General features: G+C 38.9%; 1 protein-coding gene across 1 annotated transcript; it reads left to right on the top strand.

The window, feature by feature from the left end:
* The first annotated feature begins 8,681 nt into the window (after window positions 1-8,681).
* Window positions 8,682-23,644, top strand: LOC120535334. Its single transcript, XM_039763103.1, has 2 exons — window positions 8,682-9,195; window positions 22,050-23,644. Exons 1-2 carry the CDS (start codon window positions 8,854-8,856, stop codon window positions 23,382-23,384), a joined length of 1,677 nt encoding a protein of 558 aa, XP_039619037.1. The 5' UTR covers window positions 8,682-8,853; the 3' UTR covers window positions 23,385-23,644.
* The last annotated feature ends 478 nt before the right edge of the window (window positions 23,645-24,122 follow it).

Below are 24,122 nucleotides of genomic sequence, written 5' to 3'. Positions count from 1 at the left end.
GACATGATGGCAACCTTTTTGGACCTGCAAAATAAACAATTGTTGTTCCTTTTCAGAGAATACAAACATAACATGAAATGAACACGAAGTCCGTTCGGTGTATTGTATTGACCCCCTTTTTTGACTCCCACTGCACGCCCAACCTACCTGGAAAGGGGTCTCTCCTTGATCCGCCTTTCCCAAGGTTTCTTCCATTTGTTTCTCTAGAAGGGTTTTTTTTGGGAGTTTTTCCTTGTCTTCTAAGAGAGTCGAGGCTTGGGAGGCTGTCAAAAGGCAGGACCTGTTATAAAATTCATAGCATTCCATACAAATAAGAAAACAAGTCGGGTACATCAGGAGCAGTCATAGATACTCATCTAAAGGTGACTGGGTGGTACTTAAGCATGTTGTCTACAGGTTCTGTTGACATTAAATAAATTACTAAGAAATTACAAAATGTGTGTGTGTGTGTGTGTGTGTGTATAAACCATGGAAAATCATTACAGCATATGCTAAAGTAGCACCAGTTGGTGTTGGACTGATGTACTCTCTACAGACTTGACAAATACAAACACAAGGCAAATTTGCTTTCCATTCACAATCTGTCCTCCTGGTCAGAATAAGCCCCCACCACACGCCACATCTGTCGAATCAGGATGCTCCTGGGGCAAAATAAAGAATTGCAACTTGTCTTTAAATTGATACATATACTATTACAGAATTTTGAAGTATAATTAAAACAATGGTTTTCAGTCATTGTGCAATATAAAAAATATTTTGTATCAAGATATATTTTTATTATAATCAATTAATAAATATCATATATATTTTAAATATATATTATTGTGATGGTGCGGGTTGGCACTACTCTCCCTGTTGCACTTGGGAGCTTCTTGAACCCGACATTGTCGGTACCGTAAACTGAGATGAGCTTGGCCGATGAGGAACAAACACGTGAATAGCAAGGGGTAGTTACATCAGTGCAAAAGTCCTTTTATTAAATACTAGCTGAAATACCCAGCGTTGTCAGGGAGGAAAATAAGGTTATTTTTTTTGTTTGAGAAAAAAATAAACAAACAATGAAGACTCACAAGACCTATGTATGTTATCATCCAGTTGACACTCAACTCTATTTAATGTCAAAAGCAACGGGGGGCGCAGTGGCCCTCAAACATATAACAAATGCTGGTATCACCTTCAGTTCGCCCTCTGGTGGTCGTTCTGAGTGTCAACTGGATGATAACATGCATACAAGACACAAGATCACCCCCCCACCTTAACCAGTAGCGGGTGGGTTAGGGCTGATTTCACCCTACAGTATTTATAGTCGACCAATGAGAAACATGTGTACCACGTTTCATGAAAATCACTCCAGCCATTCGGACGTGATGCTGGAACATACATACACATATGTATATATATATATAGAATAAACATTTGTATCGAACCAAAATAAATTTAAAAAACTCACTGCTCTCTAATTTCAGGACACTAACACAAACTCAACATGTACTTTTTTTGGTCAATGCAGTGAGACAATTAATCTGAAAGTAATAGCAGTTAACATGACAACATTAATACATGTACACATATTTTTACAAGTGAGTATTCTGATAAATCAAGCACACTGATAAACCTAGTTATTATATTATTGTAGTTAATAATCAATGCCTTCTTTTACAAATAGCACAGCTTGATGTGATTTTAAATATGAATAAGATTAAGTAGATTTATTTTTCTTCGCTTCCCTGTCCAAAGGTACAGCACATTGCATCTATGAATAAATATAGAATAAGAAATGCCCCAGTACTAAACAAGAACACCAAAATTGTGTTGCCATATTTGATGTATTGTACCATGTAGGCTTTGCTCATATCCTGTAAAGTGTCATATCAAGTCTAATACAATATTTGTCTTGCAGGCGTTCATAATGAATGATCAACAATGCCTGTGGCTTCAACAGATAAATCAGCTAGGGATGAAAGTGTAAAAAAGGTCCATAAAATAAAAATAAGACGTGTAAATAGAATTCAGGCTATGATGAATGTTTTCAAGGAACCTAAAGTTCTGGATGTAATATTTGCGAATTGTGCTTGTCTGTGAGAAGGCAATAGATGATGGAGTATCAAGAGAAGCCTACACAGCCTTTTGAGAGGAGTTTATAGAACAGTGTGAAGGAAAGGAGGAACGGGTCCCCAGACTCAGGCCAGACTATTCAGAGAAGGAATGGCAGGCTGTTGGTAGAATATGGTCTAAAGGTTATGTGGACCATGGTATTGTACCTGTCAGACTTGTCGTCTTCTGCAGAGCAAGAATGTGTTGAGAAGGCATTACAAGGCAACATGGACAAAATTAATAAAGAAGACTTGTGAGATTCCAAGAAATAGGCTCTCACATCTTACCTGCACAAGATAATATACAGTCTGCCATTTTGACAATGGCGCACAAAGTTTTATTGCAAGAGCCAAAATTCATCATTGATTGCTTCATATCTGTTAGAGCAAGTCACGCACTGTAGAGCGCACTGAAGCTGTATGAGTCCCTAGAAGGCAACAAACAGGAAAGCAGCACACATTTTAAAACCATCAAAAGAATTCTTGAGCCAGCATGAGCAAGTGGTCTTAAATCATTTACTGTGCTATGTGCGAAGTGTAGACCAGAGAAGACTTGAGACCTTCTTGAGGTTTTGCACAGGCTCAAATGTTATGTGCAAAGACAAAATTGAAGTAGCATTCAATACTTGTGGAGCAGTTCTTGAGTTGCCATGCACCTATAAATTCATATGCCGAGTTTTGTACAGAATTCGACAATATTGTGTCTGGCAATTGCTTTGCAATGGATATATTGTAGGCATACACACTGCATAAAAAGTGGAATTTTTTAAAGGTTTTTTTTTTCCCCTCTTTTAGGTCACTACTCCAGGGTTTGGCAGTGTGGATCCAAGTACTATGGAACATTATGTAATATGGGACAGTATTTAGATTATATAGCAGACACCCTGAATGATAAAACCCATTCATTGATTCAACAAATAAATTTCCTACTTAAGAGTGTCTTTGGTATTTTATTTTATTCAACTAAAAAGTACACGAGTAAGAATCCGCTGAAAATACTGTTGAAAGGAAATTGTTAGCTATCACGTAATGTCCCATTACTGCAGAATCTACCCTGCTTCTGGGGATGTGATCTTTAAATGCAGTTTTGGAATTATACCACACAAGCAAGTTGTTTGACTTGTCTAAAATGTTTGAGTGAATTTGTATACTAAACCACAACAATACTTTGATAAAGGTCCACATAATTTAGTCTAGAATTGTTTTTTGACTCTTACATGTTTGGTACATTGACTATATACCTCTTTAGAAAAATAGTCAATGTATCATTTAGAAAATTGAATATGTTTTAGATAATGTAGAATACCTGGTTCCTGAGGTTTTGAGCTCCGAGTTTAGCAGTTTTGTATTTAATGGACCAGCCATTCATCCAAAAATTAAGTGGTTTTTACATATTATTATATATATAGTTAAAATATTTCATTTCCCTTGCAATAATAGTGCTGCTCATTGAAAATGTTTCATCAGTTTGCATTGGTGCTGTTTTACAATTTGGTGAGAAGCGCATAATTTTGTAGCTGATGTAGAGATTTATAAAGGCAACTGATTTATTGTGTGAATGTTTTATAGCACCTATTAAACACATTTGAACAACTGTTTGTGGTGTGATTTTTCTTCAGGGTCTTACACATTTCATTATATGCAAAAACTTTCTTATCCAAATTCATTTCTGAAAAATTGTATGCCAGCATGTTTACATGTGCATTTTCCATTAATATGGATTACAGATGGTAGTTCAGAATTACATTTTTGTTAAACCCTGAATGTAATGTCAGAGGAACGCTCTTGAGCCGTACGGCAAGGCTCTCAATTTACAGGTCGATCTACGTTCCCACCTTCACCTATGGTTATGAGCTGTGGGTAGTGACCAAAAGAACGAGATCATGAATACAAGCGGCTGAAATGAGTTTCCTCTGCAGTGTGTCTGGGCTTTCCCTTAAAGATAAGCTGAGAAGCTCAGTCACCCAGGAGGAGCTCAGAGTAGAGCCACTGGTCCTCCGCATCGAGAGGAGTCAGGTGAGGTGTTCCGGGCCCATCTAACCAGCAGGAGGCCCTGGGGCAGACCCAGGACACGCTGGAGAGACTGTCTCTCCTGGCTGGCCTGGGAACGCCTCAGGATTCCTCCGGAAGAGCTAGAAGTGGCCGGGGAAGAGGTAAGTCTTGGTATCTCTGTTCTAGCTGCTGCCCCCGCGACCCAGTCTCGGATAAGCGGAAGAGGATGGAAGGATGTATAAATCTAATGCTTCATAGGTGTCTCTTGGGAAAGCCAGTTGCAATTCCACCATGGTAATATTACAGAGCTCGTAAACATCAGGGTCACATGGGACTGTTGATCAAAATACACAAGCACTCTTGATCAGCTTTGTCTATAGGAGATAATGTTTACAGTCCTATATAATTCCGGCATCAAGTACATGATGCTTGGATGACCGCCGGGAACTTTGTCATTTTTGAAGGTCTGATAATATGTGAATTCCATACCAGCAGTCTCAAGTTCATCCTATTAAAAAAATGTAAAAATAAACCAATTAGCTAAAAAGCATTACCACTTGTATATCTAAAAAAACAATTTATTCATTGGTACACAGGCCTTTTACCCTTTATAAAATAAAATTTACCTTTTTCTTAAACACATCTGGAAATGACAGGAAAGATAATGGAGTAGCATATACTGTACATTGATGATGAACATGTGGCTATAGCTGTAGAAATTGGGCAGTTAAATGAGTGCAACGTTTACTCTGTTAAACTGTAGTGTCTCTTATAAAAAAAAAAAATCTTGGGTCGAGACATGATTTTTTCCAGACACTTTCAAGTCCCACGAAACAAGGCAGTGCAACAAAAGGAAAGCTGCTGTACAGGCTTTTAAATTTTCAAAGCACTGCGCAACATGCAGATCACACGGCACGGCAGCAGCAGCAAGCCAGCTGACCGAGCATAGAGGAGGTAAAAAAAAATGTATTTGTTTCCCATTTTCTCACCATTTAAGAGGGTTTTGGAGGAGCAATCGCATCTCCTTAGCTTGCGTTCCACCCCCCTCTTCACAATGCGAGAGGCAGAGATGCGAAGTGACTGGCGCATAATGCGCCCTTTTGAGGTGATGGCTTGGAAGGGGGTGGGTGAGCAAAGCGAGGAGGGGCTAAGCAATTGAATCCAAGTGTCAAGATAGAATATGACAAACACTGGATAACGTTCTTGTACAGCAGTGTAATTGAACATGGCAGTAGAGGAAACCTATCGACTCTTTGAGTCTTGTTTTTTTTTATTTTACATATTCAGAAACATTACAATGCCCAGGGCCAGTCCAAGCCATTTTGGATATTAGACAAGGTTCTATTCTAGTCCCCAATTTGCCCTAAAATCCTAATACCATCTCTGATTTCATAGTTTACACTCTCAAAATGAATGCTTCCAATGTGACACTTTATTGTATTGTGTGCATGGTTCCTTGTAGAACCGTTTCTCGAAATACAAGCTATTTTATTCTGAGTCTTTTTATATGAAATGGTTTTTTTTGGAATTTGAAAATGGCTCCTAATAGGCAGACAAAACAGAAATCTTTAATGTATAAGTTCTCTGTCCAGCAGGATACAACAGATCAAGAAAGCCTGAATTTATCCTGTGGTATTGCATGCAGCAAGAGTCCTTTTGAAATCATACATCCTTTCAGATTTGAAAAATCTGTTACCATCTATTCATGGTTATTTATGAAACCTGTTACAGTTCTAAATAAATAAAAGTTCTTTCTGCAACCTTCATGTGAATGATTGTTTTAGGAACTAAAAATGGTTCCCACATGGCGTCATCTGAAGAAACACTTTGGGGTTTATCATCGTTAAGAGTGTAGCCTACCAACCAGAATAAACTATTTATTAAATGTGAAAAAAGTATCTTACATAAAATGCAATAAATAGAATACAACCCTCAAATGCATATACCATACTCAAAGACTGTCAATAAAGGAAAACTGATTATTGAATTCCATGAACAAAACTATTTACAGAAAGATGCTAATGTCTGTGTGTATGTGTGTGTGTGTTCACTCTGTGATGAACTATCACCCTATCCAGAGATTGTTTCCTGCCTTGCACCCTACACTTATTGGGATAGGCTCCAGCTTCTCCACGACCCTGATCAGGATGAAGCAGGTTTGAAAATGGTTGGATGAATGGACGAGTTTAATACCTGAGGGTAAATAAAGCAGGTTTGATAAAAGGTTTTAAATGCTGTGAATAAAAAGGTAAATGCAAAGGTACTATCTACATATTTAATTAAATGAAGACAAAGCTATCTGAATAGAAACAAACGAAGTAAAACAATAATAAAATCATATTTATATAGTTCAAATTATACAGTACAAGCAATAAACCACTACCAATGAATGACAGCAAAACGATATTGTATTTGCAGATTCTTTTTAAAAACTGTCAGAGTTTAAACACTTACTGAGCTCCATTCTATAATTTAAGGATTTCTCCAAATGGATATAACCGCTAGATTGCCAAACGTTTACAAAAATTGGTTGCATATGATTTAGCATGCGAATGGTACAGCACTGGGTAAGTGCCTGGGATTGTGCTCACAAGTACCCGTTCCTTTTAATTTAAATGCTAGCTAAGGTACACCCATCTGTCATATATTGCTGTGCTTTGATAACTGTTTAACGTGGAGCATCTGTAACTCACAAAGCCAACGGTACAGCCCAAATATCCAATTATACTTGTTTTTTTCGAATACCGGTAACATGTTACGACCGGTGCTTTAAACTGATCCAGGCGATCGTTCATTTTGCATGAGCCTGGCCCAGCGGAAATGCATTTGAATCGCTTGTTTGGATATATTCAGCTAATAACTTTGTTGTCATTGTCTTAAAAGCTGTGCTGCTTCTAGCTGTTAGTTGGATACCATAGTTGCTGTCATCGCCCACTCTGTAAGCCATAAACAATCTATAAGCTGTCTACAACACTCTGTAAGCGCATTCAATTGTAAACAGCTTCTGTTTGCGAAAGCAACATTTCTTTCATGTACATTGGACTAAAAACTCAGAAGGGTTTCTTTTCTTCACAGCTACCACATCTCATGTGACATCACTAAACTATTATATACATTCTTCAGGCACACACATTACACTCCATGTAAGTATAGCGGGTTTCTGTCAAAAAAAGTAAAGTGTCCTAATTTAAAAATGCCGGTGATTAGTTGACTTATGTCACAGACAATTGGTTGTGTACATTCTAAAGGACCTACACAAGACAAAGTGGCGTACATAATAGCATAAAATGACCTCCTTTAAACACATACAAGAGTTATTAAGAGAATAACAGATAGTAGCGATTCTTGTGGTATATTAAAAAATAAAAAAAGTGTTTCATGTTAATTATCTTACCTGGACGATTCCCATGAAACAAAACTGAAGAATACTTTTATCTAGAAAGCATCTGTCAAACATGCCATTGTCCTTCAGTGAACAAAGAGGTGAAGAATTCTATTGACTCCTTCCTTAAAGACCCCACCAACTTTCTATGTATTCGTTGATTGGCAGTGCTGGCTCCATCCAAGTAACTGTCTATGTCGCTCCGTACATTTGTATTACAGCGGAGAAACCTTTGAAAATCTCTAAAGTAAACATTTTCAGTACCCAGATCTCCTCTGGCTATTTTAGGACAACCTCCGAGTCTTTCTACAGCTTCCACAAAGTAGCCTAAATGCATTTAACCAAATAATATTTCTGGAAAATCCATCAATGCAACCATTTATACAAATAACAAATGGCTTAAGTTTGTCATAAGAATCAAAATGCCATATGGTATAGTTTGTTCCAACAAGGGAACGGTAATGTCCTTCAAGTGAGCTAATACCAGTCTCTCAAAGGTTATCATGACCACAGATCTCAAAGCAACAAGCCTGTAGTCATTCAGTCCTGTCACACAGGGTTTGTTTTTAAATTGGTATAATTGTGGTTTGCTTGAAGTATAAGGAAACATCACACAGCACTAAAGATTTGCTGAAAATCTGTGTAAAGTTTGAAGTGTGAGACACTGTCTGGACCTGCTGCCTTTTTGGTGTTTTGTTTCTTGACTAGTAGGAGGTGTGGGGAGAGAAGTTTGTATTTGTATACTGGGAGGGCCGGAGTAAGAGTGTGGTGACCTTGGGCTTATCAAACCTGCATTAAAACACATCCAGGTCGTCAGCTAGCTGACTGTGGGAAGGATGGTTTCCTGTACTGGTGATACCCTACAGATCGTTCCACACCAATGCAGGATCACTGGTGGAAACTTATTTTCCAGCTTTTCAGGGTAATCACCCTTACCTGCCTAAACAGTGTTCTATCCTCATTTCTATAGGCAGCTTCCTTGATCTACAGATCCCTTGCGTACACTCAATAAGAAATGGCCCCAACCATACCATTACTTTGTACACACACTTTTTCACGCCAGCTTCGAAAGACGTTGCAAATGTCAAACAAACAACTGGTCATTTGTGCCGGTTTTTTTTCGGAATCTTATTTTCCCAGCCTCACCTGCGGGCGGGGTTGACGGTTTTCAAACGATCGTCACGCCTTTCGCTTTCGCTTTCAACGAAACCTCAACGGGGGCAAAACTTCGCACGGCGTCCCAGACGAGCCAATCAGTGCATCGCTCGCCGCCTTGTGTCATTAGCTACAAATCCATCAGCAAACCTAAAGACGACTTCCTCGTCAACTCTGAGGCCCAAAGCGCATTTGCCAGAAAACCAAAAACTTTTGTCAGCTTAATGAAACATGAAGGGGCCCGAGAGCGACACGGCTCAGGCGGTAACTAAAGAAGAAGTCTGCGAGGAGTATCTGGATTACTGCGAGAAAACGTGGCTGGGAAGCAAAAGTCAAGTGTGTCACGAGCGGAGTTTGATCTTGAAGGCGAAGCATTTCCTGAAGTCCGAGCCCAGTCCGCAAAAGAGGTTCGGGGTACTGTCCTTCTACCAGCACGTCCACGAGTGCGTACAAGCGAGTGACAAGGGCTGCCGGGCAGTGTGTCAGGCGCTCGTCAAGGCTATGGAAGTGCTGGAGAGTTACTGCATCAACCTGCTGCTCTTTCCGTGGAGGAAGGAGTTCCGATCGCTTAAGGTGATGTACCGTGAAAATGCAATAAAGCTCTGAAACATATTTTGAAAACATTCAGCTCACATGTCGGCAGTATGACATGTATGTCTTACTCTTAACACTTGAGCCCACGTTTCTTCAACAGAAAGCGGAGATACGGGGGCTTAAGCAGTCAGCGAATTTACTATATGAGGTCAGTGTACTTGCTGTACGGGGGATTAGCGCAGGCAGTATTCAGTACGGTGGGTTAGGGCAGTCAATGCACTGTACTGTCACACTTAACTGCGACTGACAGGGCGGCTGCCTGTATTACCTGCTGATTTTTCCCCTATGACACGTGTGCATCTGAGTGGAAATATACAATTGCTAAGAGAATGATAATTCAGAACAGAATTTAGGCTCACAGGAAAACTATGGCTGAAAAAGTCAGGCAATGATTGCAGTTAGCACTTGGGGAAATGTGAAAAGATAACTTGGAAACGGAGGTTATTAATGATTTAAAGTATGGATTTCATTATAAAAATTGAAATGTAGGAAAGAGCCAAGAAATTTTTTTTTTAAAGAGTGGGGATGTTTCTCATTCAGATCGAGTACTAATCTTTTAGAAAAAAGGGACATAACTTGAAATAATTATGTAGCAAGTAGACTTTTTTCTTGCTTGTGTTTCTTACTATTTAATAATTTTTCTTTCACCAAATTCATCACTGAATTCCAGTTCAAACTTGCTTGAGTCTAAACATATTGTGACAGAATTATTGGGTAAATAAGGATTTGACTCTGGACTGAGCACCAGTTTATCGGAGGGCACAGTTAAACACAGATAGACACATTCCTGTATACTAGGGTCAATTTAACACACATTGTTGTCATGTGGGATACAAGCCAGAGTATATGATGTAAAATAAAGGCAGGCATTGGGAGAAAGTGCAGACTCCAGGTAAAATTGAAACCCACAACTCCAGAGCTGTGGCACAGCATTGCCAACCACTGTATCACCATGGTGTGTAGCACAAGGATATATAGTACATATGCAAATGAACACAAAACGCATTTAATAAAAATATTGGCTATTTTAAAATAATTCTACAAAAATATACATTTGTATTTTAAATATTGGTAATGTACTTTGGCTTGTAAATTTACACTACATACACTCTCAAAACCACATAATCTAATTCTGAATTACAGGGAGTGGAGGCTAGCCTGGCAGAACAGAATGCTGCGCAGGTACCATTTTGGACAGACTAGAGCCAAATTAGAGTAGCCAGTCAACTTAGCCTACATATCATTGGCAATGTGGGAGGAAAACTCAGTCAAACACAGAACAACATGCAGGCTCCACACACATGTTGACTGGAATACAAGATTTGAACCTTGAGGCTGCTGCGCTTACCACTGCACCACCCATGTAATTATTTGTTATATTTGCTTACTGTATGTTTGAAAATCTCTACATTTTACAGAGTTCTAATGAAAGTTAAATTAAAATCCATAGTACAATTAAAACCTCGTCAATTTATGCTGTGTGCTATGTTATTAACAAAAGTTATACAGAATGTTTGTTGAGTAATACAGTATATTCTTATATGCCTACAGAATGTCTTTTATATTCTCATATGCCTACAGAATGTCTTTTTTAAGGTGAACAAGGTATAATGAATACAAGTAACATTTTGCTTAATTTTATTTTCTCCCCCCACATAATTACTGTACATTATGGCTGTGGGGAATACGTATTTTAAGAAGAGGGAGGAACATAGGGTTACGTACAAGAGTGGAGGAAGATGCACACAGGTAGATTACATCCTTTGGAGAAGAGTCAATCTGAGGGAGATTGAAGACTGCAAAGTGGTGGCAGGGGGAAAGTGTAGTTAAGCAGCACAGGATGGTGGTCTGTAGGATGACATTGGAGATCAAGAAGAGGAAGAGAGTGAGGGCAGAGCCAAGGATCAAATGGTGGAATTTGAAAAAGGAAGACTGCAAGGTTGAGTTTAGGGAGGAGTTGAGACAGGCACTGGGTGGCAGTGAAGAGTTACCAGAAAGCTGGGAAACTACAGCAGATGTGGTAAGGGTGACAGCAAGAAGGGTGCTTGGCGTGACATCTGGAAAGAGGAAGGAGGAAAAGGAAACCTGGTGGTGAAATGAGGAAATACAGGAGAGTATACAGAGGAAGAGAATTAAGTAAGAGAACGAGAGAAAGAAGAGGTTGGATGATGTGGAGATAGTGAATCAGGAAGTGCAATGGATTAGCAAGGAGGAAGTAAGGACAGCTATGAAGAGGATGGAAAAATGGAAAATTTGTTGGTCCAGATGACATACCCATGGAAGCATGGAGGTTTTCAGGAGAGTTGGCAGTGGAGTTTTTAACCAGACTGTTTAATGGAATCTTGGAAAGTGAGAGGAGGAGAAGAAATGTACTGGTGCTGATATTTAAGAATAAGGGGGATGTGCAGGACTGCAGTAACTACAGGGGAATAAAAATGATGAGCCACAGCATGAAGTTATGGGAAAGAGTAGTGGAAGCTCGGTTAAGAAGTGAGGAGATGATTAGTGAGCAGCAGTATGTTGGGGACGGTGACACTGACTAGAAAGCAGGAGACAGAGCTGGAGGTGGCAGAGTTAAAGATGCTAAGATTTGCATTGGGTGTGATGAGGATGGGTAGGATTAGAAATGAGGACATTAGAGGGTCAGCTCAAGTTGGACGGTTGGGAGATAAAGTCAGAGAGGCGAGATTGCGTTGGTTTGGACATGTGCAGAGGAGAGATTCTGGGTATATTGGGAGAAGGATGCTAAGGAAGAGATGCCAGGGAAAAGGAAAAGAGGAAGGCCTAAGCGAAGGTTTATGGATGTGGTGAGAGAGGACATGCAGGTGATGGTGAAACAGAACAAGATGTAGAGGACAGATGTGGAGGAAGATGATCCGCTTTGGCAACCCCTAACAGGAGCAGCCGAAAGAAGAACAAGATAATTACTGTATATCATTGTCTTAATACTTGATTATATAGTGCTCCACCCAGACTTTTTTGCAAGTTTCCAATATGCCTTTATATTTATATTAAAGGTTGATGTTAGTAATATATACATAATCAGTGTAGAGTACTACTAAACTTATTGTAATAACAATTTTAACTGTTTTTTCATTTTATTTTCATCACTGTTTAAGCAATGAGTTTTAGACTTTTTTTGGTAGAAATCTTTAATTAAAAATGAGAATACAGTGGGAACTATTCTACTGATTCATTTCAGCCAGCACAGTGTCTTGTTTTAATAAAGATGATTACAGCAACATACCATACATTAGATAACACTCCCCATACATTTACATTCTTATGAGCTGACAAACCTGCTGAAAATTTATGTTGTATCTTTTTGTCTTGCTTGGTCAGTAATAATGTGGGCGGTGGCATTGCTAAACCTAAAAAAAAAAGTTGCAGCCCTGCACTCTTCATGCATATGCTTAGGGACTACTAAACACTTAGTTCCATGGAAGAGAAAGTTGCACCCTCTTAAATCAAATTTTATTTTCATGGAGTACATCCCAAAGAATGGGATTTGTGCACATAACATCAAGCACATAAACTGTACCACAGTTTGTCACTGGCTGTCTGCTTCTGTCAAAAAAGAGTAGTACTTAAAGAACACCAGCTACTCATTCAGAAGGTCAAAAAATAAAATCACTTGTGTGTATCATGCTTCTTTCAGCACACATCATCAGCAGATCCAAATAAAATAAAGACATGCCTGAAACATCCTTTTTTAAGGTGCAGTTACTGTCTGTAATTTGCACAATTCAAGGATAAAAAATATTGAAGACCCTAAACTATTCAGTAGTACACTAGTGGTTAAATTAAAAACTGAAATTGGGCAATACAGCTAGTCATGAACATAGCAACAAAGGAATAAAGCAACTGACTAATAAAATGTGCCGGCTAGTGTTTGCATTTAGAAGTGCTGAATGGTGATTTACATCAGAATTCCTTCATAAGTAAGCAGGTGAATTCTGGAATGTAGGAAAAAGTAATAATACAATCAACAAGTCTAATACTATTTTTCATTTCTTAATTTTTTTTGTGGAGTATTACAACTCATTGCTCATCCATTTTAACACACGGCTTAAGAGTGTATAAGACCTTGTAATACATCTCAAAATATCATGCAATCCCTTTTTATTCACTATATTTAATAATAGTTTAATCCGGTGGTCCCCACCTTTTTTGATACCAAGGACCACTTTTATAGAAGCAAATTTTTCCAGGGACCGGTGTGTAGGGGAGGAGGGTTGGTTTCGGGGTGGGTTCGTAGGGCAGTTTTATACACAATTTACATTACATTTCCATTATTATTAAGTTATAATATCGTAATAGAAATTATACAACTTATCATTAATGCAGAATCAGTGGGAGCCCTGAGCTTGTTTTCCTGCAACCAGACGATCCCATCTGGGGACGATGGAAGACAGTGACACACAAAGTGTGTTGCTTATGTTCAGTCTACACCGTAATCTCGTTTTGGTTAGGATAGGATGTTGGAAATGGAAGCAGACTTTTCAGTGCTTTTGTGGCAACCTCAGGATATTCCGCCTTGACTTTAATGCAAAACGTGTGGAGATTTGAAGTTGTCTCAAATATACTTTTAAGGCCACCATCATTTGCTTGGCTTTGAATGCAGCCACTTTATCTGCCAACTTGAACAACGGGCATCTTCTGCTTCTGCCACATGTGCTGCTGCTCCACCGCTGCCTCAGATTTTCCTCCTCCGGCTCCTCCAGCCTGGCTGAATACTGAGTCTGCAGAGTGGGTAAAGGTAGGGTGCCCAATGGTGCCTGTGGTGCAAATACAGGTAAAATTCTGTTACAACGAACTGCCAGGGACTTAAAAAATATTTCGTTGTAATGAAAATTTCATCGTAATGAGATTCTGTATTTGTTACTATAGTGCTTTCTTTAACTTGTGTCCAGGTGTTTGCAATCATTTCAATAGCTTCTTTCGTGTTAATTTTAATCTCCTGTCTATAAGTTATGCTGATGAGAATTTTTCTCAGCATTTCCTTGAGATAATACACTTTCAGGGTGCGAATGATGCCCAAATCCAATGGCTGAGGCACTGCTGTGCAAATGGGTGGGAGGAATTCAACACGAACATTATCTAAATGCGGAAGCCTGTTGTGGGCAGCACAGTTATCAAACAGAAGCTGAATCATCCTTTTCTTCTTCTTCATATTGTGAGGTTTATTAACTCTTTTGGGATCCTCACCCAACGGGAACGTCACGCTGTAGTGTGTCCCGATGCGTGATTACCGCTTCTGTGGAAGATTGTTCGTCTGTTGCCGGGGCAGGGCAACCACAGGCTCACAGTGCTGCAGTGAAGCGCCAGCAAGCAAATCATAAAAGATTGGGGTTGCGCTTTAAGTCCCTGTCTTGCTCCCCAAAACATGAGGCTTAGTCTCAGTACTTTAGAAAAACCAGCTTTATTCAGCTTGAAACAAGAACAGCAGGATGCAGCAGTTTGCAACCTGAGATTTTTCTTCTTTTTTTGCTCAGTCTTTCAAGTTGACAGTGTTGATGGCAAAATCCCGAATTCACTGGCAACGTCTTCTTTCTTTTTGCCGCAATTGAGAGCTGCAAATGTTTAAAGTTTTTTTTTTCTAATAGGAACTGTTATTTTTTAATGTCAGCCGTTTCTATAGGAGGTTGACGATGAGTTAAATTCCAATGGATGTTTTTCAAATGTTGCAGAGCAATAAGCAAAAGTTATCATTGAAAACCGCAGGAAACAAAAACAGCAAAATAAACAGTATGAGGAAAGTTTGAAGAAAGAAACTTTTTTTTACAATGTTTCTGTTTGGGGGGGATCATTGTGCAAACTGCGACCACAGAACTAACTGCTCTTGTGGATGATTCACTCAAGCATTTCAAGGTCACTTTGCTGTAATGAAAGTATCTGCTGAATGCACTTTGTAGTAACGAGATTTCTATAGACTCGTGTCATACGGGGAAACTGTCGGGACCATAAAAATACTTTATTGTAATGAAAATTTCGTTGTAATGGAATTTTACCTGTAGTTTGTGCTCATATCTCTCCTCAGCTCTGTCTCTCTCCTCTCTTTGAGTCGCTGCAAAGCCCCGTCTGCCTAGCGTTCTGAAAAGTGTCCTCAGTGAAGGGGCAGCCATTTTGCTGTAGCCTTTCACTGCGAGAGTCTCTGTTGCAGGCAGTTCTCTTGCAGCCCGGCTGTCAGATGGCCACTAGTGGGCTGCGGACCGGTGGTTGGGGACCCCTGGTTTAAAAATATACCTCAGTATTTAAATAGAAATGCAGTGTTTTAGCAAACTATAGTGGTATATACAGTTTGTATAATTTGTATTAAATTATTCAAATGTATAGTTTTAAAAACATCAGATCTGTCAGTCCAACATGCTTTTTAAATATTATACATTTTGTTATCTGTTAATCAGAAATCACCAAGTTTAGCTCCCAGACTGTTAATTGTAGAGTTTTGCCTGAACCTGTCGAAAATTTGTATTTTGGTTTCTTTTCACATCTTAAGATGTGTCGGCCACACTGACGTCTCTGAATTGGCTGAGTTTCAGTGATGGCCTATATATGATCAACTGGACCCCTATTTAGTGCTGGTTCCTGCCTTGCACTTAATGATGTGGAGATAAAAATCCCACAACACTGGACTAGAATTAGTGGGTGCAGAAAAAGAAAGAAAATAATGAAGGAGCAGAAATAGCTTGGGTTAATGTGGCCTGTTTCACTGTAAGCTAGCAGGGTGTTGGTCTGCTGTCTTCCATTGCCTTTGTGATCCTAAACATATACTATAATTTAACATGCCAGTGTTTCAACAGAAGAAATATGTGAAAACAATTATACGATGCACCATAAAAATCGGCTACAATTTTTTTCTCCTAAACATTTTAGAGAGTCATAAAAACTTCATGCAAGGAATGTCCCTGTTAAATGCCTCTACACCCTCTAAGTTCAAGTTAAAACAATGATTAGCAGAAAATACTCCGAACAGTGTGAGCAATTTTGAACCTGTTGTAGTATAAAGACTTTAGACTTGATGGTTAAAAATGATTTAATGTATTTAGAAAAAAAAACACTCTCTGCAACATCCAGACTCAGGAATATCCAGGAAAAGTAACATTACATATATTTATATCTTAGCATGATTACATTTTTTAAAAATTACAGTAATTTGTAACTGTATTTGACATTATACTTCTTGTTAGATACAGATACAGAATAAGTCATCAGTACTAAATGGTTTTATAAAGCTATATATAGCTCAGTAGGTAGAAACTAATTTGCATGTCAGAAACTCTTTAGAAATACCAGTGAGTGTTCACTTTGAAAGCAGAACCTCCGCTTCCTTTTTTTTGTTTCTTTAGTTGCTGCAAAACCAAAAATAAAGAACCAATACTGCCTGTGAGGTAAAATAATCACAGTTTAATTGACTGGCATAACTCCCTAATGGCAATTATTTCATTTGTGTACATCAATTTGGACAAGCTTTGGGTCATTTTATTGCTGCGTGATAAAGCTGTTCAATTGTACATAAGGTGACATGATACCAGTGCACACTTATGAAATCAGTCATTGATTAGTGGTCATCAGTAAAGATGAGTCTGTCTGTTTTAGAGACATCAGTGCATGGGCAAGCCATGGTACTCCATCCACTATGCTTGAATGATAAAGTGCTGCGGCTTGGAGTATTTTTAGTTCATTCCTTTCTTCACTTCCTCACTTTCCTAGTAGTTATCTTTACTCCATTGGTCCGTAATCTTTTTGTCATCTCAACTTTCTAATTTTGGTTTGTACAGTATCTTGTGCAGTGGCCTTTATAATTCCACTGTCTTAAGAGAAAGGTACATTGTCAAAAATGCACTTGTGTGCTGTGTAAGATGTTAGTGATTTTAGCAGCAATTGTTTTAGAGAGGCAGGTATGCTGGCACAGTGATCAGCACTGCTGCCTTATGGATAAAGCACCCTGAGTTTGAACACTGTGCCCAGATATTGACAACGTGGAATTTGATCATTTTAACCACGTCTGCCTGGGTTTTTCCCTTGGGTACTACAATCTTCCTCCCACATCCCAAAGATATTTATGTTTGATTTAGTGAGATATATTATGTTCTTTTAGATCACTATTCAGTCAGTAGTTGCACTTCGTTTCTTTGCTGACCTGGGTGTTGGTTTTTAAGCACAGTGGTAGTTTCACTTTTTACCCCCCAAGATGTTTCATGTTGATTTTTTTTATGTTTACTTTCTGTCCCATGGCTCTGTTTAAATTTCCTCTCTGCATGGGTCTTTAATTCTGATGTTGTTTCAGAGCAACTCACTCCTACAACAGACACCAAAATGATAAGTCTAACATAACAATAAAGAGTGACCTCAGTCTAACAGTACAAATTCAGAACATTTTAATGTGTGCACAATTAGCGCAGCAAGAAACACCTGACCAATAATAATAATAATTCTTTGCATTTATATAGAGCTTTTCTCACTACTCAAAGCACTCAGCAATTGCAGGTTAAGGGCCTTGCTCAAGGGCCCAACAGAGCAGAGTCCCTTTTGGCATTTACGGGATTCTAAAACACCTAGTAGCAAACTATTATAGCACTTATGATGGGATGCTGTAAAAGAAGTACATTTATTCTGAAACATTAATTCATATGCTCACAGAAATAGCCAGATATCAAAAGAGATAATGAACATTTGCCTCATGCATATTTTTTCATGCCAATTATTAATAACATAAATTTAAAGTTTATGTTTCACTCATGCTATCCCAGATCTTGGAAAAGGTCAGGCCTCACATACAAGTAAGGCAGCTTAACCTTTGGGATCTCTTTTCTTTCCATATCACAAACGGTTACCTTCCCTGAATGAACAGCCCCATATGAAGGGATTTTTCTAACTGTGTTTCTAAAGTGGAATTAAGATTATTGAGTAATGGCGTATGTTGATAATGAAAAAGCATTTCTTGCTGCCATTGGGAGGATGCAGGAGGCAATGGTATACAGTATATTGTAGAGTTATGATTCATATCAGCAAAGTACAAGCAGAAGCTGAAAAAAACAACTAGAATTTAATTACAATATAAAAAAAACCCAGAAGATTCTCCAGAAGGGATTTTCCTAGTTCTATATTCTAAATAAAAAAAAAAAACACTTTATCCTGAGACTGTAGAGCACTGAGTGAAACCACACATGTTGTTGGAATGGAAATGCAAGAGATACAGTGGTGTGAAAAACTATTTGCCCCCTTCCTGATTTCTTATTCTTTTGCACGTTTGTCACACAAAATGTTTCTGATCATCAAACACATTTAACCATTAGTCAAATATAACACAAGTAAACACAAAATGCAGTTTTTAAATGATGGTTTTTATTATTTAGGGAGAAAAAAAATCCAAACCTACATTGGCCCTGTGTGAAAAAGTAATTGCCCCCTTGTTAAAAAATAACCTAACTGTGGTGTATCACACCCGAGTTCAATTTCCGTAGCCACCCCCAGGCCTGATTACTGCCACACCTGTTTCAATCAAGAAATCACTTAAATAGAAGCTGCCTGACACAGAGAAGTAGACCAAAAGCACCTCAAAAGCTAGACATCATGCCAAGATCCAAAGAAATTCAGGAACAAATGAGAACAGAAGTAATTGAGATCTATCAGTCTGGTAAAGGTTATAAAGCCATTTCTAAAGCCTTGGGACTCCAGCGAACCACAGTGAGAGCCATTATCCACAAAAGGCAAAAACATGGAACAGTGGTGAACCTTCCCAGGAGTGGCCGGCCGACCAAAATTACCCCAAGAGCGCAGAGACGACTCATCCGAGAGGTCACAAAAGACTCAAGGACAACGTCTAAAGAACTGCAGGCCTCACTTGCCTCAATTAAGATCAGTGTTCACAACTCCACCATAAGAAAGAGACTGGGCAGAAACGGCCTGCATGGCAGATTTCCAAGACGCAAACCACTGTTAAGCAAAAAGAACATTAGGGCTCGTCTCAATTTTGCTAAGAAACATCTCAATGATTGCCAAGACTTTTGGGAAAATACCTTGTGGACTGATGAGACAAAAGTTGAACTTTTTGGAAGGCAAATGTCCCGTTACATCTGGCATAAAAGGAACACAGCATTTCAGAAAAAGAACATCATACCAACAGTAAAATATGGTGGTGGTAGTGTGATGGTCTGGGGTTGTTTTGCTGTTTCAGGACCTGGAAGGCTTGCTATGATAGATGGAACCATGAATTCTACTGTCTACCAAAAAATCCTGAAGGAGAATGTCCGGCCATCTGTTCGTCAACTCAAGCTGAAGCGACCTTGGGTGCTGCAACAGGACAATGACCCAAAACACACCAGCAAATCCACCTCTGAATGGCTGAAGAAAAACAAAATGAAGACTTTGGAGTGGCCTAGTCAAAGTCCTGACCTGAATCCAATTGAGATGCTATGGCATGACCTTAAAAAGGTGGTTCATGCTAGAAAGCCCTCAAATAAAGCTGAATTACAACAATTCTGCAAAGATGAGTGGGCCAAATTTCCTCCAGAGCTGTAAAGACTCATTGCAAGTTATCGCAAACGCTTGATTGCAGTTATTGCTGCTAAGGGTGGCCCAACCAGTTATTAGGTTCAGGGGGCAATTACTTTTCACACAGGGCCATGTAGGTTTGGATTTTTTCTCCCTAAATAATAAAAACCATCATTTAAAACTGCATTTTGTGTTTACTTGTGTTATATTTGACTAATGGTTAAATGTGTTTGATGATCAGAAACATTTTGTGTGACAAACATGCAAAAGAATAAGAAATCAGGAAGGGGGTAAATAGTTTTTCACACCACTGTATCTACAGTGGATTCAGAATTTATTCATACCCCTTCACTTTCTGTATACTGTGTTGTAGATTTAATTTTAAATAGATACATTGATAACCCATAATGACAACATGAAAACAATTTTAAATGTATTAAAAATCAAAAACTGAAATCTCTCATTCATACAAGCATTTAGTCCCTTTGCTGTGGCACTCTAAATTCTGGTCAGGTGCACCCTATTTGTTTTAATTATTCTTGAGAGGTATCTAGATTGGGGATAACCTGTGGCAAACTGATTTGGTTTGACATCATTCAAAAGGACACACACCTGTGCATATCAGGTCAAACACCTCACACTTGTATGTCAGAACAAAAACCAAGCTAAGTTCATTAAACTCTCTGTGGACTTCCCCGATGAAATTGTGGTGAGGCACAGATGGAGACAAGAGTATAGAAGGATTTTTAAAGCTTTCCGTGTTTTCAAGAGCACAGACGACTTAATAATTGTGAAAAGGAAGAGGTTTGGAACCACCAGGTCTCTTCATAGAGTTTACTCTCCTGTCAAACTGAGTAACAGGGAAAAGGGTCTTTGTCACAGGGAGGTGACCAAGAAACCAACAGTCACTCTAGCAGACCTTCAGATGTCCTCTGCTGAGATGGAAAAACCCGTTGGAAAGGACCGCCATCTCAGCAGCATTTCATCAGTCAGGCATTTAACACTCAGTGGCTAGACGGAGGCCAATCTTGAGTAAAAGGCATGTGACAGCCTTCTTGGACTTTGACAAATGGCATTTAAATGACTTTGAGAGCATGAAGAGAAAGATGTTGTGGTCTGATGAGACTAAAATTGAGCTCTCTGGGCAGAACTCCAAGCACTAGGCATTGCTCATCACCTGCCTAATACCATCCCTAGGGTGATACATGATGAAGGCAGCATTATAGTATGGGGGTGCTTCTCAGCGGCATGGAAAGGAACTTTGGAATTGTGTGTGGAATTAAGGAAAGGTTGAATGCAGCCAAATACAGAGAGGTTATTGAGGAAACCCTGCTCCAGAGTGCACGCAACTTCAGACTAGGGCAACAGTTCAACTTTCAGCACGACAAGGACTTGAAGGCTTACAGCCAAGACATTGTTGGAATGCCTTCAGAACAAGTCTCTTGAGTGGCCCAGATAAAGCCAGACTTAAAACTCACAGAACATCTGTGCTGAGACCTGATGAAGGCAGTTTAAAGAAACTTCCCATCCAGTCTAACGGAGCCTGAAAGGATCTGCTAGGAAGAATGAGATAAATTGCCCAAGTACAGGTATGCAAAGGTTGTAGAGACTTACGTAAGAAGATTAGAAACTTTATAGTAGCCCCACTGGCAGTAATTAAAGTACTGAAGCAAGGGTCTGAGAACTTCCATGATTGAAAGATTTCAGTTTTTGATAAATTTGCAAATCACTCTGAAAGCATGTTTTCACTTTGTCATATGAGTTACTGATTGTAGACATTTGGTCAAAAATGGCAAATATATCCATTTAAAATTAAATCTACAACACAATAAAATGTGCAGAAAGTGTATTGGTTTCAGTACTTCTTGAATCCACTGCATATTTTTCATTTTCCAATATCTATCTACAACTACAGCCAACCCAATTTTGTCATTTGTGCTGAATGAAAGGCAATTGAGATGTATAAACAAGCAGTAATTCTGCAAAGAGAGAGCTGATCCTGCAGCATCCCAGAGGATGACTGAGTTCTGACAGACTGCTGGAAGTTTTGTACAAAGGAGCTTGAGGGAGCAAAGAGAGAGAAAAAAGACTGGAGAGGCTGAAGATTGACCATGAGAACTGAGCTGCTACGTGAAGAGGCTGTCCTGGCTAGAGTCAGTGACTGCATAGCTCTAATTATTTCCCAAATTCTTCACCACTCTTTATCCAGAATTTTTACTGCTACATTTTTTTTGTACTGTGATAATGCAGGGTTTACTGTAAGCCATTTATATATCTCGGCTATTAACTAAAAACTTTCTTTGGAAGCTAATTCTAATTTCTTTTTTTCTCTTCAGACCTTTACTGGGCCCTTTGTGTATTTCATTCAGCCAGTGCTTCCAAGAAATGTCATCCATGGTATTTTGGACAGTATGGGCTACAAACCCCACACAGACACTGAATTCCAACTGTGTCGGGATATTGATAATGAAAAAATAAAGAAGATTGGATTTGAATTATTCCTGGCTAGGCAAGAATGTGAATATTTGGTGGAAGCTATGGATCAAATGAAAGATGCAGAATGCTTACAACTTCTTCAAACTAGGGCTTCTAATTCTCTTGCCTATGAAGATTATCAGCAGCCTTTTACATGTGAACGTCCTAAAGAAACCTCATCGTCATTTACAGAGGCACACATGACAGATCGTGCCTTTCTAGAACCTGTTGATGTTTTACAACAGAATGACAAACTCATGCCAAGATCCAGTGAGAATATGAACTCCGAGCTGAATAGCCTAAACCCATGTTCAATGAGTGAAGACAAATCAATTGCTGATATATACAGTGAATATCCTGACCTTGCTATTCACCAGAAGCCAATTTTCGGAGAAGTTAAAAAAGTGAAGAACACGGTTATATGGTCTGATGTGTCTGCTGCACCAGGTGAACTATGTAGTCAGCCTGAATCAACTGAACCTAACACAAATGCAGTGTTCTCTGAGTTTTCATTTACCTATCCCAATACTATTAGTGACATACGACCTCGAGAAGAAAGAAAAATTGTGACCACCCCTACAGATTTGAAAAATCCAAAGGATCCAGAAGTGCTGACTGCTACACTTCCACTGGTCAGTTCAGTATCACATGTGGAAAAGGACCCAGCACAAGACCACTCAAACTATGATGAGGTCCTTCCACATTTGTTTTCCCAAATGAAAATTGAAGATCAAAGAGGAGAAACCATGAAATATCCCATTGAGGAGACACTGCCTCCTGAATTCGAACCTCACGACTGCCATCGAAGCAGACACTTAAAAGACTCAACTTTAGTTGGCGTAAGCCATTCTAATTCACCCAAGAAACTGATACAATCAGTCATGTGCAGAGCTTCTTCAAATGTCATCTGCCATGTCAAGGAATGCAGTAGCTGTGTCAAAAATGAACCTATTAAAAGGAATCTGTACCAGGATGGCGATTCACTAGAATGCTGTACTAAATCTGACAAACATAACAACATTAAAGAACCACCACAGTCTTTTTATATTCCCCCATGTTTGGAAAACCAAAGTCCAACCACTGACTCTGAAAGAGGTGATTTTTTATGCCTAAAGAACAGCAGCACTGACAAAGATATACAGCAGTCACAATGTGACTTTTCACCTTTGAATGATGATGGATTTGTTTTGGTTTAGATGACTGAAATATAAACCGTGTTTATCAAGAGAAGCATGTTAGCAACCCTTTACTGACTATGTTATTATGAGCCGTTACATTACAAAAATCAGATTTCCAGGCTTGCCGCAAGAGGGACACTTTTAACGAGTGCTTTTGGTTCTAAGGATTTTATTAATTTCTTTCTGTAATTGGACACCTATCTAACTGGAAATATTGCTCTTCTTTTTACACATAATGTGTTGATAAAGCATCATTCAATTAAAGTTTGCTTCACTTAGAGAATTTCATAAGAATTTTCTTTGAAAATGTGTATTGCAGTTGCCACTTGACAATTAAGTCACAGATGAGAATGTGACTGAACTAGAAGCTCTTGTTTAGAATAACAAGTCATTAACACTCCGGAGTACTGTTAGTCAGTTTTAATCAAATCGTTTTCTGTAAGACGATGACCTTTTTGGAGTTCCCCTTATTTTTTGCCTCCAAGACCCAAAAAAAAACCCTAATTATTAGGCCATTTTGGACCATATTTTGTGCAGGAAATTTCACTCTTATGATTAAAAGTAAAACAATAGGTGTTTTCAGCAAAAATAACCAGAAGGACTTGACATTGGGCATGTCACATCAATCGACACCAGAGGTTCACCCACTAATGGGATAAGAGGGTTCAAAGTTACTCCTTTTCAAGAAACCTCAAACAAAAATGGGGATCAGCATTAAAGGCATGTGGAGTGTTGTCTTATGCCATTTCAAAGTTG

Source organism: Polypterus senegalus, chromosome 9 (genome assembly GCF_016835505.1).
Source record: "Polypterus senegalus isolate Bchr_013 chromosome 9, ASM1683550v1, whole genome shotgun sequence".
In the NCBI taxonomy this organism is placed as follows: domain Eukaryota; kingdom Metazoa; phylum Chordata; class Cladistia; order Polypteriformes; family Polypteridae; genus Polypterus; species Polypterus senegalus.
This window is presented reverse-complemented; position numbering and strand designations above follow the sequence as displayed.

What these genes read in the sequence shown, in the direction of transcription:
- LOC120535334 (XM_039763103.1), top strand. Translation starts at nt 8,854, where the DNA reads ATGAAGGGGCCCGAGAGCGACACGGCTCAGGCGGTAACTAAAGAAGAA. An exon ending in AGGAGTTCCGATCGCTTAAG is followed by an intron (nt 9,196 to 22,049) that starts GTGATGTACCGT and finishes TTTTCTCTTCAG; the next exon opens with ACCTTTACTGGGCCCTTTGT.